At 46.0% G+C, this 17421-nt stretch overlaps 1 protein-coding gene across 1 annotated transcript in view; it reads right to left on the bottom strand.

Moving 5' to 3' along the window:
* The window catches only part of lamb2 (laminin, beta 2 (laminin S)), a 47754-nt gene that overhangs the window by 13313 nt on the left and 17020 nt on the right, over window positions 1–17421 (bottom strand). The window contains exons 3-14 of the mRNA XM_064923007.1: window positions 11099–11268; window positions 10849–10984; window positions 6710–6783; window positions 5756–5944; window positions 5493–5556; window positions 2309–2508; window positions 2024–2144; window positions 1683–1871; window positions 1253–1432; window positions 941–1053; window positions 292–371; window positions 59–194 (exon numbers count right to left, since the gene is read on the bottom strand). Coding sequence (XP_064779079.1) covers window positions 59–194; window positions 292–371; window positions 941–1053; window positions 1253–1432; window positions 1683–1871; window positions 2024–2144; window positions 2309–2508; window positions 5493–5556; window positions 5756–5944; window positions 6710–6783; window positions 10849–10984; window positions 11099–11268 — 1652 coding nt within the window. The remainder of the gene's footprint in view (window positions 1–58; window positions 195–291; window positions 372–940; window positions 1054–1252; window positions 1433–1682; window positions 1872–2023; window positions 2145–2308; window positions 2509–5492; window positions 5557–5755; window positions 5945–6709; window positions 6784–10848; window positions 10985–11098; window positions 11269–17421) is intronic.

Consider the following 17421-nt stretch of genomic DNA (forward strand, 5'->3'; position numbering starts at 1 on the left):
GTACAAACAATGCAAATAAGGGTCCACCCCAGTCTTATCTATAACAAGTAGTAGTTACCTGTCCCAATATGGCCAGCTCAGCCTCATAGGTATAGTGGTCCAGAGCCATGAAGTACCACCCAGACTCCACCTGGGTACATTGACGGCCCATCATATGACTCCGACAGCGGCACTGGCCATTCTCCATAGAGCAGCTGGGGAAGACGCATAAGAAATCTATGCAGTAAGCATGTAACCCGTCGACAGCACCCCCAACCCAAAACATCTTCCCGCGGCCACACTGTCACTCACTGGTTATCTGTGGCTCCGCCCACATCACAGTCACAGTCTCTGCAGCCATTCATGTCATGACTCAGTGCCCAGTGTTCTGGCTGTGGGCAGACAGACAGGCAGCTGTTAGCACCAGACAGATGACATTCCTGACGACATCAGCCAGGGTTACTGGACCTTACATCATAGGTAACTACTCTGATACCTCAGCCAGGTGTTCCTAGCTCCAAAATGAGATACTGTAGATACATGCTGCCTATCAAAGTTCAGGCTGGTGGAGCTTAAGTTATGGGTGCAAAATAGTGGTTGTCTGTTCATGACTTTAAAACTAGCCTTTATGCAGCTTATGAGAGTTTAGGATCCACTTAGTCCGGACTACAGCTGACCATTTTTAGCATGCTGTAACCTACACCAACCGGAGAGGCCTGACATCCCTGGGCTACATTTAGATATGAAGCCCCAAGCAGGGCTTTACATTCCTGGGTATTGTTACTGGCACGGCAAGGAAGTTATGTGAGTGACAGGGGGATGTGAATGACTCAGAAACACCTATGACTCTTCGGGAGGGTGCATGTATGTATGTACGTATGAATGAATGAATGGATGGAAAGAGAGAGAGAGAATCTCTGTGTGTTAGGGTTAGGAGAGGGAGGCTCTCCTGGAGCCTTACCAGACACAGGTCACAGCTGCGTCCGGTGACCAGTCGCTTGCAGAAGCAGTCCCCGCTCACAGGGTCACATTTTGGGCTCTCTGACACAGTACCCCTGGGGTCACACTGGCAGGCTGAGGGGGGTAGAGCAGGAATTATAGGGGCATGGGAACACAGAAATGTGGCACATGATTTTATTCAAAGCACTGAGAGAGATTAACAAAAGATTGCTCCAAAATCTCTAACATAACAACCACACAAAATGAGGTTCATTTGGACTACAATCAGTTCAATTTGTTAGAATGATTCATGATTGTGCTCCTCTCCACTCACGTTGGCAGCCGCGGGGGTTTGCTGCACTCAGGCCAAAGAAGCCAGACTTGCATTTGTCACAGCGATGCCCTTCCACGTGGTCCTTACAGCGGCACTGCCCAGCGATCATGCCCAGGGATGGCTCGTCATGCTCGTCACAGATGCCCCCATTTAGGGAACCATCAGGATCACAGTCACAGGCTGGTAGAAGGAAGACAACAAACAACCTGATAAACTTAACAAACATAACCATACAGTAGTACGTACTACCTAGAAAACATATACACGCTCACATCTAATGGACATAAAGTGGTACCAGGGTTTCAACCGTGAAAATAACCTGTACACGTACATACTTATGCCATCACTCATACACAGTACGATAATGTGAGAAATACACACACAGTTCCTGTGCCCCAGTTCTGAGAAGCGGTCGACACCCTCTACTCACCAGTACAGACCCCGGGGTCTCTGATGTCCCTACTGAGGTCCTTGTAGTAAAATGGTTTACACATCTCACAGTTGCGTCCCATGGTGTTGTGGAGACAGTGGTCACAGACGCCACCGCCGGCATTGCCCGTGGCCAAGTAAACCGCCATGTCAAAGTGACACTGGTTGGAGTGGCCGTTACAGTTACATTCTGTGAGAGACCAAGGGTACAGATAACAACATAATCAAGATTCCCATTCCATTGATTATGACCTATGACTGGTGTGTTCAAGATAATAATCAGTGATGTTCAGAGAGGAGTAAGAGACGTTTCTTGTTATGGTGTGGTACACCACCACTCACTCTTGCAGGCGTTGGTGTTGCGTCCCTCAGCCGGTCTCCAGGGCATGTCACTATGGAAGTCATCACACAGCTCACAATTCAGACCCTTCGTGTTGTGCTTGCAGACACACCTCCCATGGACCTGGGGGACAGAGAGGCTGAATTACACAAATCACAGAGAATTCTAAGCAAAACCTCCCATTCTAACTCCCCTCTGCACAGATGCCTCTGCTTTCATACACAGCAATCTATATAGGGCAGTCTTCCTCCATACAACTAAGGGCAGTTCTGTGTCCCCTTACTCACCATGCCCTCCTCATCCTTGATCCCATCAATGGGGGCACACTCGGAGGCGTGGCCATAGCAGAAGCAGTTGCCGCGGACGACCAGCTCGTACATGGCATAGTAGTACTTCTCCTTGATCTCCACGCGGGAGTCCAGCAGGTTATCTCCCAGAGTGTGCAGCTTGGTGAAGTTCACACGCAGGTTCGTGATCTTCAGCTGGTCTTCAGGATGCAAGAGGAAGAGAAGAGAGGAAGGGGGGGCAGAGAGATTAGGAGATATACAACAAGCTATTTGAACATCCAAATGAATACTTAAAGTCAAAAGGAAAGGTTCCAGATACACCATTAATCATCCATTAACCCCAACCCCCACCACAGACATAAGCAGAGACACTCCCCCGTAAGAGGAAGAAGTCAAGGCCAGCCGAGCATGACATCGCTGAAGGGGGCCAGGGGGGGGGGGGGGGTGACAATAAGGGCGGACTGAAAGGGACATGGAGGGTGTTGTTAGGAGACTTGAGTTGCGTCCCAAATGGCACCCTATTTCCTAAATACGGCACTACTTTTGACCAGAGCCTTATGGGCCCTGGTCAACAGTAGTGCACTAGAAAGGGAATAGGGTGCCATTTGGGACTCACATTGATAAACTCTCACAGAGGGGAGGTAGGTTGCTACTGTGCACAGAACATTCCCTGCTGTCAGTCACGTTCCAGCTGTTCACTAGGAAACAATACACAAAATGTATCATTTGACCAAATATTTATGAAGAGGTCATCACTTCATGGAGTCTATGAAGGAAGAAACCACATGGAGGAGTGGAAAGCAAGTTAGGTCCAAACAAACTGATTTTCCCCAATGGCTCATCTTACCCCTACAGACGAGAGAGAGATATGCTGCAGACAGCATGTGGAATCAATCAGCACTCTCTCTCTCTCCACTTAGTGTTTATCTCTCTCCACACAGTGTTTCAACACAAACAAATGGAGAACAAGTCACACCTCTATGCGAAAAAGCTGTGTTTTGGGGCAGCTACCTTCACTGTACTCCCAAGAAACACTTAGAATTCTTTGTGTGGTTACTTCTGTTACCTACCTTCATTTGACTCACATACAGTGCAGGAGTTATTGTTTCATTCGACTAATGTTAGAGAAGAACATAGAAAGAGATTAGTGGAGTTCCTCTGTTACATTCATATGCACTGAAAATGAGCGAGAGGGGAGAGCGGCAGAACAGCCTCAAATCCGGGCCCTATCAGTACTCCTGGCCTCTGTTATCTGAGCGTATCCTTTCTCACACACAGAAGGGCCCTGTTCTCTAGACCTTGACAGGCAAAACACCACTCCCTTTCTCACAAACCAGTGGGACAATAAATTCCACTGTTCCACAGGACATTGGGGAATATCAGGCTGTTGCCAGGGCCACAATATGCCATGTCCAACTCTTATGAGTATCAGTCAAGCCACTGGTAAAGTCATTTCAGTGTTATTATTAACATACTAATGTACCTCCTGCTAACAGCTCCCCCAACTTCCCTGACAGGATTACCTCTATCAGGACAGAGCCGTCCATCTTTAAACTCTCTAGCTGTGGATGAGCTCTGCATGGCAAAGTGCTCAAACTAAACCATATGCATTCTGTAACGGTATACACCCGACATCCAGGCTTCATTTTAACTCCCTCCTCTCAGACATCCTCCCTCCATGTCGATATTCTGTGGCACACTAGCAGATTCAACTGCCTCCTTTACAGCAGGAACACATCAGGTTTCAGCACTTTAATTACTAAACACCCTCAAAATGTGTCTCTCTGTCAAACCCGAGCGAAAGCCGATACAGAGTGAGAGCTCTTTATCTATGCATAGTCACTTTACCTGTAAGGTTCTGCTTTTCTTTTCTTAGTCAACCTTGTGTTCTTTTTCTTTGTGTTCTGGAACGTAGCCCTGTTTCTTTGTGTTCTGGAACGTAGCCCTGTTTCTTTGTGTTCTGGAACGTAGCCCTGTTTCTTTGTGTTCTGGAGCCTCTGTTTCTTTGTGTTCTGGAACGTAGCCCTGTTTCTTTGTGTTCTGGACCGGAGCCCTGTTTCTTTGTGTTCTGGAACGTAGCCCTGTTTCTTTGTGTTCTGGAACGTAGCCCTGTTTCTTTGTGTTCTGGAACGTAGCCCTGTTTCTTTGTGTTCTGGAACGTAGCTCTGTTTCTTTGTGTTCTGGACCGGAGCCCTGTCTTTCACTTTTGTTCATTGATTTCACCTGTGTTCATTTCTCACCTGGTCTCATCAGCTCCCCATTTAGTTCACTTCTTTCTGTTTTCATGGTTGTGAGTTATTGTTTGTTTTTGACTGCATACCTGTGTTTGACCATTGCCTGCGGCCATGATTTCTGCGAAGGCTTGATAAACATTTGCCGTGCTCTGTGCGTGACTCTACACCTTTTTCTCCCTGAGTATTCATTACATTACCTCTACCTACATGTACATATTACATCAATTACCTCGACTAACCTGCGACCCCGCACATTGACTCTGTACCAGTACCTCCTGTATATAGCCTCTCTATTGTTATTTTACTGCTGCTCTTTAATTATTAGTTTTTTACTTATCTAAAAAAAAAAATAATACTTAACACTTTTCTTAAAACGGCGTTGTTCGTTAAGGGCTTGTAAGTAAGAATTTCACTGTAAGGTCTACTACACCTGTTGTATTTGGCGCATGTGACAAATACATTTTGATTAGAGAGCTCCCATTAGATGTACCTTAGACTGTGTCACTCATCAGTGCACCCTTAAGGTTCCCTTAAACAAGTGGAGGGCAGTAATGAGCATGGCAGTGTGCTAGCTACTCATTCAGAGTGTCTGTCTGGACAACATGGAACATCCAGTTTAAGGGTCAGGGTCAATCCATACCTTGGTTTTATTAAGAACAGAACCTCCCCTGTCACTACTTAGGGAAGGCTGCTCTTACTCCTGGGGAAACATTGAAGTCATACCAGTCAAAATAGAAGGGACAGCTTGTGTGGGGGAGAGAGAGCAGCTGGTTTTCACATCCCGCTAGGCTTCAGAGTGCAGACTGTCATGTGCCATTCTGTTTAGGTGTTGTGCTGTGCTGAAATTATACGGTAGGGTGGCAGTCGCTGTATCATGTCAGCGATGTGAGTTTGGCTTAACATGGTGGGGAAGTGGTTGCTAGTTGTGGTGACTGGTGAGTGTATCTTACTCTGAATGTTGGGGCTGTAGGGGTCCTCAATGTGGATGGCAGGGTCCAGAACTCTGTAGATTGCCTGGAGGAAGAAGAGGGACAGGACAGGTGTTTGAATGCCATTTTAATGTATGTGTACAACTGTAGTAACCTAGTGAGCACAACACATTGAAATGACACATTTTCAATGTCTTTTCAACCAAAAATAAGTATTTTCAACATCTTTCCAATGTCTTGTGGTCATTGGCTAGGGATAAATCCCTCGTAACTATCAGACACACCTCTCCCTCAGTGGACGGCTCGATGTCAGAGTAGCGCGACTCACAGATGACATCGTCTACTTTGCGTAGGGGTCCCTTAGATACCCCGGGGAAGACCGAGGCACAGTCGTAGGCAAAGTAGCGGTACACCTGCCAGTTACGTCCAAAATCTGCCGATCGCTCAATCACCATGGCTGCTGGGCGAAATGTCTGTGTGCCAGGAGAGGGATGTGATGTGTGTAGTTGCTCATTTGAAGACACAGAACATGTTTATATACTGCATAGATTTGACACACTGTTTAAGGCAGGGGTCTCCAACAGGTTGATCGTGAGCTACCACATATGAGTAGCTCGCCAAACAATTCTGTAAGTACATGCAATTTTCACGTGTTCCACCACAAACTGTCATAAACAAATCTCACAAGTATCCCGACACCACAAGCTCCAAGCTACTATCTAACTGAACATTGACATTATCCCACCCCTGGTTAGCCACTAATGGCTTAAAAAGACCAACCTAACACTATCTGCCAATTAATTTCCAGCAATATTGCCTCTTTCTGTCTGTGTGGTGCAGGCGTTTGTCCATCACTCCATGTGTAGCCAGTTGATATGATAACCGTCTTGTGGGTTGACAGAAATGGAAAAAAGGGGAATTAGACAAAGTATTCTGATGTGATTTAAGCATTGACATCAACTCAGAACATCCAATTTCGCTGTTTCTCTATGAATAACTGTAATACAAAACAAAACATAATTTGGGAAAATATAAAACAATTTTGGGAAAAAATAACAGGGCCCTGTTAGTTGTTTATTAACCATTATTCTACCAGGTATATTGACAGACAATACAGTGCACTACTTTCTCTTGTACACTAAAGAGCCGTAGCTTGTGACATGTTTATTAAGTAGCTGTCATGATAGAAAAAGTTGGAGACCCCTGGTCTAAGGTTTACTAAGTGCTCTATGTCTAACCTTGAAGATCATGATAAGATGAGTAAAATGGAATTCTGCCTCAAGGTCCAGCTGAATGAAGACATCAGGCTTTCCTGAAGACAAAATGAGAGGGATGGAGGGAGAGAGAGAGAAAGGATGAGAGAGGGCATGTCAAGCTTTATGTTGTTGCTATTACATCTATAATGTATGCACTCAATCAACCTGTCAATCTATCTGTTACAGGAAATGCAAACCCGTGTTTTCACCAGTGATAACTCAACTACCAGCTGTGAGGGAAGCCCCTGTCCGTCTCTTGGCTTGAGTAATGGCATCTGAACAGGAAAAAGCATTCTCATCTTGGCTGGAGATGTGGTCGTCCACATGGGTAATCCCACACACTTCCTGAGCATGATCCATCCTTAAGAACCACTCGAGTTGGCCCATTATTCACAATGAATTGGTAGAGAAGAAGTCTTAAGTTCCAATAGTAGTGTAGGGGGTTCTGCCTTATGCTCCTTCTAGCAGTTGGAACATTTAACTGCTACAGCATATACAGTGCCTTGCGAAAGTATTCGGCCCCTTTGAACTTTGTGACCTTTGCCACATTTCAGGCTTCAAACATAAAGATATAAAACTGTATTTTTTGTGAAGAATCAACAACAAGTGGGACACAATCATGAAGTGGAATGACATTTATTGGATATTTCAAACTTTTTTAACAAATCAAAAACTGATAAATTGGGCGTGCAAAATTATTCATCCCCCTTAAGTTAATACTTTGTAGCGCCACCTTTTGCTGCGATTACAGCTGTAAGTCGCTTGGGGTATGTCTCTATCAGTTTTGCACATCGAGAGACTGACATTTTTTCCCATTCCTCCTTGCAAAACAGCTCGAGCTCAGTGAGGTTGGATGGAGAGCATTTGTGAACAGCAGTTTTCAGTTCTATCCACAGATTCTCGATTGGATTCAGGTCTGGACTTTGACTTTCTAACACCTGCACCATTCTAACACCTGGATATGTTTATTTTTGAACCATTCCATTGTAGATTTTGCTTTCTGTTTTGGATCATTGTCTTGTTGGAAGACAAATCTCCGTCCCAGTCTCAGGTCTTTTCCAGACTCCATCAGGTTTTCTTCCAGAATGGTCCTGTATTTGGCTCCATCCATCTTCCCATCAATTTTAACCATCTTCCCTGTCCCTGCTGAAGAAAAGCAGGCCCAAACCATGATGCTGCCACCACCATGTTTGACAGTGGGGATGGTGTGATGAGCTGTGTTGCTTTTACGCCAAACATAACGTTTTGCATTGTTGCCAAAAAGTTCAATTTTGGTTTCATCTGACCAGAGCACCTTCTTCCACATGTTTGGTGTGTCTTCCAGGTGGCTTGTGGCAAACTTTAAACAACACTTTTTATGGATATCTTTAAGAAATGGCTTTCTTCTTGCCACTCTTCCATAAAGGCCAGATTTGTGCAATATACGACTGATTGTTGTCCTATGGACAGAGTCTCCCACCTCAGCTGTAGATCTCTGCAGTTCATCCAGAGTGATCATGGGCCTTTTGGCTGCATCTCTGATCAGTCTTCTCCTTGTATGAGCTGAAAGTTTAGAGGGAAGGCCAGGTCTTGGTAGATTTGCAGTGGTCTGATACTCCTTCCATTTCAATATTATCGCTTGCACAGTGCTCCTTGGGATGTTTAAAGCTTGGGAAATCTTTTTGTATCCAAATCCGGCTTTAAACTTCTTCACAACAGTATCTCGGACCTGCCTGGTGTGTTCCTTGTGCTTCATGATGCTCTCTGCGCTTTTAATGGACCTCTGAGGCTATCACAGTGCAGATGCATTTATACGGAGACTTGATTACACACAGGTGGATTGTATTTATCATCATTAGTCATTTAGGTCAACATTGGATCATTCAGAGATCCTCACTGAACTTCTGGAGAGAGTTTGCTGCACTGAAAGTAAAGGGGCTGAATAATTTTGCACGCCCAATTTTTCAGTTTTTGATTTGTTAAAAAAGTTTGAAATATCCAATAAATGTCGTTCCATGATTGTGTCCCACTTGTTGTTGATTCTTCACAAAAAAATACAGTTTTATATCTTTATGTTTGAAGCTTGAAATGTGGCAAAAGGTCGCAAAGTTCAAGGGGGCCGAATACTTTCGCAAGGCACTGTAAATAACATAATAACCACAGTAAATAGTCCCGTCAGAAATGTCTATATGCCACAACGTAGCTCAAAGGGAAATCTCTGAGAACACCCTAAACACATGCTCATAAAGCTAAGTGCTTTGAGGATCCTTTCCCTATCTCCAAATGTAGTCTGAAGTGAATACAAACAGCAGGAAGACAACAGTAAAATTCGTAACTCTGCACATGAAAAAAATGAGAGAGGTAATGACAGAGTACAGCTTCCGGGGTTGGCGCCTCAACATTAACATCACTAGCTATCTACCCCTCAGGCAGGCTGTGGTGTGGTGTGATGGGAGCCAGGCCTGTGGAAAAGTAACACAATAAAATAAAAAAGACTCTGGAAATAACAGAGAGAGAGTCTCACAAATCTTCTGAAGATTCATTCATTCATCATAAACCAACCTGACACACAAACAGTGTAAATACACACAGAGACACATTGGTGAGTAAGAGGTCAAACTGGATTTCGGCCATTGGGTCTGTGCTGTAGGCTGTGAACCATAACCTGCAATCCTTAATGAAAGGCTAATCAGGAAGGAAACGGAGGCAGGGGAAAGGAGAGGCAGAGGAAAAGAGAGGCAGGGTGTGCTGGAGCCAAGGAGTCAAGTTGGAGGAGAGGGAGAGGAAGAATGAGGAGGAGAGAGAAGCAAAGAGAGGGAAAGGGCAAAGGAAGGGAAACAGAGATAGAACTGGAGAGTGGGAGAGGGGTCACAGCAAATAGTTTCATTTGTGTTTCTCCCATCACCGCTGTTGTAAGGCTTGGTTAACGGAGAGCAATTAGTAACTGGTACACTCTACTAATGGAACCAACCCACTCGCACATCCTTCTAGTAGCCTACTTGGTACCACTTCAAACAGAGTAGAAGTGGCACAAGCTGCTCTACAGAACAGAGGATAAGGTACCCACCCAACCTAGCCTTCCACTCCAAGCCCTTGAGGAACTAAGTGAAGGAAGGGGCCTCACACCAGAGTTACACAGGGACAGTGGTCTACACACATGTAGTACAAGCAGCCCACTGTGCTCCATGTCACATACTCTAAAGCCCTGCTAGAAACGCCATGGAGACTGGGAGTAAAAATAGTGACTGTTTCCTGTCCCCCACCTCTCAGTGTTCGACATAGAGTACAGGCAGTGCTATTACTGGTCCACAGTAGTCAATCACTCAGAAATAGACCTGAAATGAGGCTTTTGTTTGCAGTGATGTGGGCTCTGTATTAACAATGAAGAAGGAGAATTGCTCAGCTGGTGTCTTGAAATCCATTCTCCAAATCTAATTTTCTATCCCTCCCTCAATGTACACCCTCTCACTCTTTCTCTCACTCTTTCTCTCCGGCTCCCAATCTTCCTCTGACCCCTTCCCTCCCCACCCTCCTTTCCTTTCCTTTCCTCTCTTCTCTTTCTCATTCCTCCCTTTGTTGACGTGCCAGGGTACAGCCTGCACTGTTATTATCCCCATACAAACAGCTGTGGGCCTGTGGCTGGTCTGGGTCTGGTCCAGGCAGAGTAAAGTAGGCTACTACAGAGAACAGAGGGTGATTTAGCGTGATGGAGGCCATGGACCTCTGGGCTTTGAAGGCCCTTCAGAACAGAGCTACCAGCACTCACTGTAATGACGCACTGTGGCTTCCAGGATTGTCGGCCCCATCTCTCTCCCCCATATCTCACCCTCTCACTACTGCTTCCTTTTATGATCCACTCATGATCTCTCCCTCTTCCACTCCCCCCTCTCTTTCTCGGTCTCTGAACAGACCTGTTATTAATAGTAGTAACCAAGATTAGGTCTCTAATAATACGAATGATATGGATTCTGTATGAGTTCATACCACTGACAGCTGCATGTTGGGGGTATGTCATGTAACCGAAGGCAGGGGGCACAAATAGACGACAAATCTGTTTTAACACTGCTTCTCATAAAATCAAAGGTTCACTATTTAAACATGGATATAATTGCAACCTCTGTGAATGCAATCTCAATTCTCACCATTCTCCGACTGCCACCATGACTTCTTGCGGTGTGGTTTGAACGTGGTGATGACGTTCTCAATGCGGTGACTGATGGTGTTGTAGACTGGGTCATATGGGCGGCGAGAGTCACACTGGAAACATTTCTTCTCATCCTACAGGGTCAAAGGTGACACAGGTCAGAGGTCGAACAGAAGCTCAGGACAGAGAGAGGTAGGGGGAGTGAGAGGATGTTGGAGACCCACACACACACACACACACACACACACCTGTAAGTGACTGACGATGCAGTAGGGGTCTTTCTTCCTGGAGCCGCATGTTGATGATGCCTTCAGGCTCTTCTCACGGCCCACCAACAGGTCTCCTGTTGCCGGGTAACAGCTGCCATGGGTACAGCCGTGGGCGTGGTCTGGCTCCCGGGCAGTGGCATATGCCAGGGCTGGAGAAGCGAGGAAGGAGAGGAGGTTAAGGACAGGAAACAACATCACAGCAGGGGGATGTTATTGCAGTCACTTAGAGTGAAGAAAGAAAGACAATGGTTTCCCTAGACGGATCACTCCTCTGTCTTAGAAAACAAATCACACTCTCTCTCTCTCTCTTTCTACGACATTACCACAAACTCTAATCAGTACAGGAAAAGGACATCGAGAGGAAGTAAGCCTACGTTTAATCCTGAGACTAAAGCTGAGCCCAACTAAAGCTGCTGCTAGCCCACCTGCAGCTCAACAGTCAATGTTTAAATAATAGGAGTAACAATGTTGAAAAAACACTTAAAGAGATTATCTTTTGGGGGAATATGTTAGCAGTGCCTCTCTCTCCTGAAGTCCAAAACGGTTGACCTGACATGGGGCCCTACAGCCGCTAAATCTGGAAGCGAACCCAAAGGTCAACTAGGAGGTCAACGAGGTCAGGTTCTGGCAGCACAGCAGGAAAATATGTGTGTATGGGTGTGCGTGTGAGCATGTGAGCTTGTGTGTGTGTCTTTTTGTGTTAGTTTGTGTGGGTATGTCTGTGCATGCATTTTCGTGTTCTTGTGACTCAATGGATGAACTGTGTGTGGGGTGTTTGAAAATAGCCCAACAGTCGTCAAGCAGTCCAGTCAACATCCTGAAATATATTCCTAGTGAAGCGCCAGTGGGACGGGGAGACACTCAGTCTAAAGAGCAGGGCCAGGTCTGTCTGTCTGTCTGTCTGTCTGTCTGTCTGGCTGTCTGTCTGTCTGTCTGTCTGTCTGTCTGTGTCTGTCTGTCTGTCTGTCTGTGTCTGTCTGTCTGTCTGTCTGTCTGTCTGTCTGTCTGTCTGTCTGTCTGTCTGTCTGTCTGTCTGTCTGTCTGTCTGTCTGTCTGTGTCTGTGTCTGTCTGTCTGTCTACAACAGGTGCTTCTAAGGCACTCTATGGATACAAGAAGCAAAAACATGCAACACAAACAGAAATAAATCCGTACACAATGGATCAACATTCCGTATTCTGCTGCATATTGCGATTTTAGGACAGCTTTGGATTGTGAGTGTCCTAGGAAAAGTCCTGAGGAGATTTCACAGAGACGATCAACAAAAACATGACACTCTCTAGAGGAAACCTGTGTTTGCCTGGCATACAGACAAGTCTCACACTGGTACCACTGCCAGGCACTGAACACACACACACACACACACACTCACACTCACACTCACAAAAACACACACACACCACAGTGATACACTTGGCATTCAGTCAACACATAATAATGACTGTGCCTTCGAAAATGTCTTGGTCATATGTTTCCTATGCCAACAGTGCATTTGTGTACACAGACAATGATGGGAATATGCTATACACTTTTCTTTGAGTCAGGATATCACCTCAACATGGAGGACATGTTATCTGAATGCTGTAGTAATGTTATCTCAGTTCCCTTTCCTGTTGCCAGGAAACTTCTGTGGTAAATCAAGCTAGGCCTGTGTAATTATGCTGTAACCCCCAAAATCTGCCCTCAACAATTACCTAGCCAATTAACAATAGAAGAATAGAGATAAACAAGGCTTTAAAAAAAAGCAAAACCAAACTAAATGGCCTGAGACATAACTGCACAGGAAACTTTTCCTTATTTTTCTGACAAGGCCATAGTCTTCAGTCATGAGGGGTATATAGAGAGGAGGGGAGAGAGAGAGAAGAAAGAGTGAGATGTGAAAAGAAAAAGGAAGAGAGAGGGGGGAGAAGGAGAGGGAGAGAGATGGGGGGGGGAGGGAGAGAAGGAGAGGGAGAGAGATGGGGGGAGAGAGAGGGGGAGAGGGAGAGAGATTGGGGAGAGAGAGGGGGAGAGGGAGAGAGATGGGTTGGGAGAGAGGGGGAGAAGGAGAGGGAGAGAGATGGGGGGGGAGAGAGAGGGGGAGAAGGAGAGGGAGAGAGATGGGGGAGAGGGAGAGAGATGGGGGGAGAGAGAGGGAGAGGGAGAGAGATGGGGTGGGAGAGAGGGGGAGAAGGAGAGGGAGAGAGATGGGGGGGGAGATGGGGGGGGAGGGGGAGAAGGAGAGGGAGAGAGATGGGGGAGAGAGAGGGGGGAGAAGGAGAGGGAGAGAGATGGGGGGGAGAGAGCGAGAGATGGAGAGAAAGCCGATGAGTAAATACAAAGCCTCTGTAGTGACATAGCAACATGATATCTATTTTGGTCGTTGGCACACACTCAAAGGTGTGTGTAGAAAGAGAGAGCGGAGATGGAAGGGGGGGAGCAGAGAGGGCTGATGTACAGACTATCATTTCAGGGCCTCTCCTAAACTCTTTTAACTTGTCTCTGTCTTGTCTGTCTCTGTTGGAGAGCTTTCACAGACATCCTATACCCCTGTCTCAGTCCCTGCACAGAGGCTGAGGGAGTTGACATCACAGTCCCTCCAGAACACAATAAGATTGGCTCACCAGGTTATATATAGTTATAACATCAGCCAACTGAAAGTATTTATTTCATTTCAGTATTTATTAAGGGTGAGAGTTATTTTGATCAAAGCACAATGTGTGAGAAGAGAACCTGTAAGCCTATTTGATGATTAACCACCCTCTTTCTGTCAAGTAAGTCATATGGAAATCTGGTTTGAACAAATTAAATTCCCACTTGATGCTTTAATAACGAGCATATTTGGAATGTTTGATTTCAACCAGAGAGGATGGAAAGGGATGGTTGACTAAGCAGCAGTGTGTCCATCTCATCTCAGCAGCTCTCTCATACTCTCTGCCATTCTCTCCTCTTACCCATACATGGACAGGCAGTGAGGAATGCAGGCTGATCAGCTGAGAGGGGGGCGTACCTCCGAGCTAATAAAGCCTAGCCACATACCAGCAGAGGTTGTATTAGCCTAGCCACAGACCAGGATAGGTTGTATTAGCCTAGCAACATACCAGGAGAGGTTGTATTAGCCTAGCCACAGACCATGAGAGGTTGTATTAGCCTAGCCACAGACCATGAGAGGTTGTATTAGCCTAGCAACAGACCATGAGAGGTTGTATTAGCCTAGCCACAGACCATGAGAGGTTGTATTAGCCTAGCCACAGACCATGAGAGGTTGTATTAGCCTAGCATCAGACCATGAGAGGTTGTATTAGCCTAGCAACAGACCAGGAGAGGTTGTATTAGCCTAGCCACAGACCATGAGAGGTTGTATTAGCCTAGCCACAGACCATGAGAGGTTGTATTAGCCTAGCAACAGACCAGGAGAGGTTGTATTAGCCTAGCAACATACCATGATAGATTGTATTAGCCTAGCAACAGACCAGGAGAGGTTGTATTAGCCTAGCAACAGACCAGGAGAGGTTGTATTAGCCCACAGACCACGAGAGGTTGTATTAGCCTAGCCACAGACCACGAGAGGTTGTATTAGCCTAGCCACAGACCATGAGAGGTTGTATTAGCCTAGCAACAGACCAGGAGAGGTTGTATTAGCCTAGCAACAGACCAGGAGAGGTTGTATTAGCCTAACAACAGACAAGGAGAGGTTGTATTAGCCTAGCCACAGACCAGGAGAGGTTGTATTAGCCTAGCAACAGACCAGGAGAGGTTGTATTAGCCAGACCAGGAGAGGTTTTGTTAGCCTAGCCACACACCAGGAGAGGTTGCATTAGCGTAGCCACAGACCAGGAGAGGTTGTATTAGCCTAGCCACAGACCAGGAGAGGTTCTATTAGCCTAGCCACAGACCATGAGAGGTTGTATTAGCCTAGCCACATACCAGGAGAAGTGTGCTTTGCACAAGTGAGCTTAGCCACAAACAATAGATTCTGTTGTACAAGTCAACTGTTGAACGTAATGCTAACAAGAAGAAACATCCTCCCCTTTTGAGCAGAAATAAGGAGATCAAATCCATTAAATGTGCTCTAAACTGACCATCGTTATAAATCTCAGTCAACATGCTGTTCCATCTTGAGTGATTCTCCCCTCTTCCCTGGGCTATGACTGGAACTCCACTGCACTATGGACTACTAATGTGGTTTATTATGTGTATAATAACAGTTATTTCCATCTCTTCCCAAAACAAGTGTAATGAGTTTGGATTGGACAGCTCCCAGCATCCTCTCTGTTCTGCATTCAGCCTTGCCAAGGCTAATCTCCCTGTAATGGCCTGGACCACTACACAAAGAGAGAGGGATTTTCTCTTACCCCCTCTCTCCCTCACTGCCTCTCTCTCACAATTCTCTTCCTCAATCTCTCGATTCTTCATTCAATCTCCCTCTCCCTTTTTTCTCCCATTGTCTTGCTCTCTCATCTTCTCTCTATTTTCTCTGTCTTTCTCTCTCTCTCTGTCTGTCAGTGTGGTATGTACTGTACTATAAGCATCTATGTGAAGCCCCACTGCCTGTCCTGGCACACTCTGGAGATATGGGATTAACACCACTGTCAGCTTTGTTACACTGCTGTGTCTGTAAGCTTTGTTACACTGCTGTGTCTGTCAGCTTTGTTACACTGCTGTGTCTGTCAGCTTTGTTACACTGCTGTGTCTGTCAGCTTTGTTACACTGCTGTGTCTGTCAGCTTTGTTACACTGCTGTGTCTGTCAGCTTTGTTACACTGCTGTGTCTGTCAGCTTTGTTACACTGCTGTGTCTGTCAGCTTTGTTACACTGCTGTGTCTGTAAGCTTTGTTACACTGCTGTGTCTGTCAGCTTTGTTACACTGCTGTGTCTGTCAGCTTTGTTATACTGCTGTGTCTGTCAGCTTTGTTACACTGCTGTGTCTGTAAGCTTTGTTACACTGCTGTGTCTGTAAGCTTTGTTACACTGCTGTGTCTGTCAGCTTTGTTACACTGCTGTGTCTGTCAGCTTTGTTACACTGCTGTGTCTGTCAGCTTTGTTACACTCCTGTGTCTGTCAGCTTCGTCCCACTGCTGTGCCTGTCAACGTTGTTCCACTGCTGTGCCTGTCAGCTTTGTTACACGGCTGTGCCTGTCAGCGCTGTTACACAGCTGTGCCTGTCAACGTTGTTACACGGCTGTGCCTGTCAGCTTTGTTACACAGCTGTGCCTGTCAGCTTTGTTACACAGCTGTGCCTGTCAACGTTGTTACACAGCTGTGCCTGTCAGCATTGTTACACAGCTGTGCCTGTCAACATTGTTACACAGCTGTGCCTGTCAACGTTGTTACACGGCTGTGCCTGTCAGCTTTGTTACACAGCTGTGCCTGTCAGCTTTGTTACACAGCTGTGCCTGTCAACGTTGTTACACAGCTGTGCCTGTCAGCATTGTTACACAGCTGTGCCTGTCAGCTTTGTTACACAGCTGTGCCTGTCAGCTTTGTTACACAGCTGTGCCTGTCAACGTTGTTACACAGCTGTGCCTGTCAGCATTGTTACACAGCTGTGCCTGTCAACGTTGTTACACGGCTGTGCCTGTCAGCTTTGTTACACAGCTGTCTGCCACCGAGTCACTTTCTTCTGTTTCTTCTACTTTTCCTCAACTTTCAATAAAGATTTTTGCCACTTTGTTTTCCTAGGAAGGCTTAGCTGGAGGATTGTAAAAAATGAGACCCCCAGTCATTGTCCCCATAGTGAGAGGAACAGGGACTTGACATGTCACTGCTTTGTGTTAGGAAAGAGACAGGAGGGATGGCGATGTGACATCAAGACAACACATTCCAATCTGACTGGGTGACAGAGACGAGAAAGAGTCTGCTCTCAGCATCTTCCTAGGAGTACACACTGGAACCAATCATGAAGACAAACACACTCGCATTCAGTACACAAATACACAGACACTCATAGAAGATTAAAGGGAGATTTTTACCACCAAACAAAGAAAGCTTTGGAGATGATGCTACTGTACATCTAGAACACTTGCTTTTAAGATAGTTGATGGCAGCATTTTGAGCTGTTGGAGCACCTTGCATGGGACGTGAGGGAACAGAATCAGAATAGCACTGTGGACAGATAAACGTCCCTGCACTGCATACAGTACCTGACCTGACTGTGAGTGTGTGTTTGAGAACACAGATAAGTATAGAACTGGCCCAGAGCAAACTAGCCTCCACAGGGCAGGAGAAAGTCAACAGACTTTTATTTTTAAACCCTCCTGCTAATTAGTTTACATTCGGTCTATCCTCCTTTCTTTCCCTCCTCTCTCGCTCTCTCTGGTCTCTT

Source organism: Oncorhynchus masou, chromosome 18 (genome assembly GCF_036934945.1).
Source record: "Oncorhynchus masou masou isolate Uvic2021 chromosome 18, UVic_Omas_1.1, whole genome shotgun sequence".
NCBI lineage: Eukaryota > Metazoa > Chordata > Actinopteri > Salmoniformes > Salmonidae > Oncorhynchus > Oncorhynchus masou.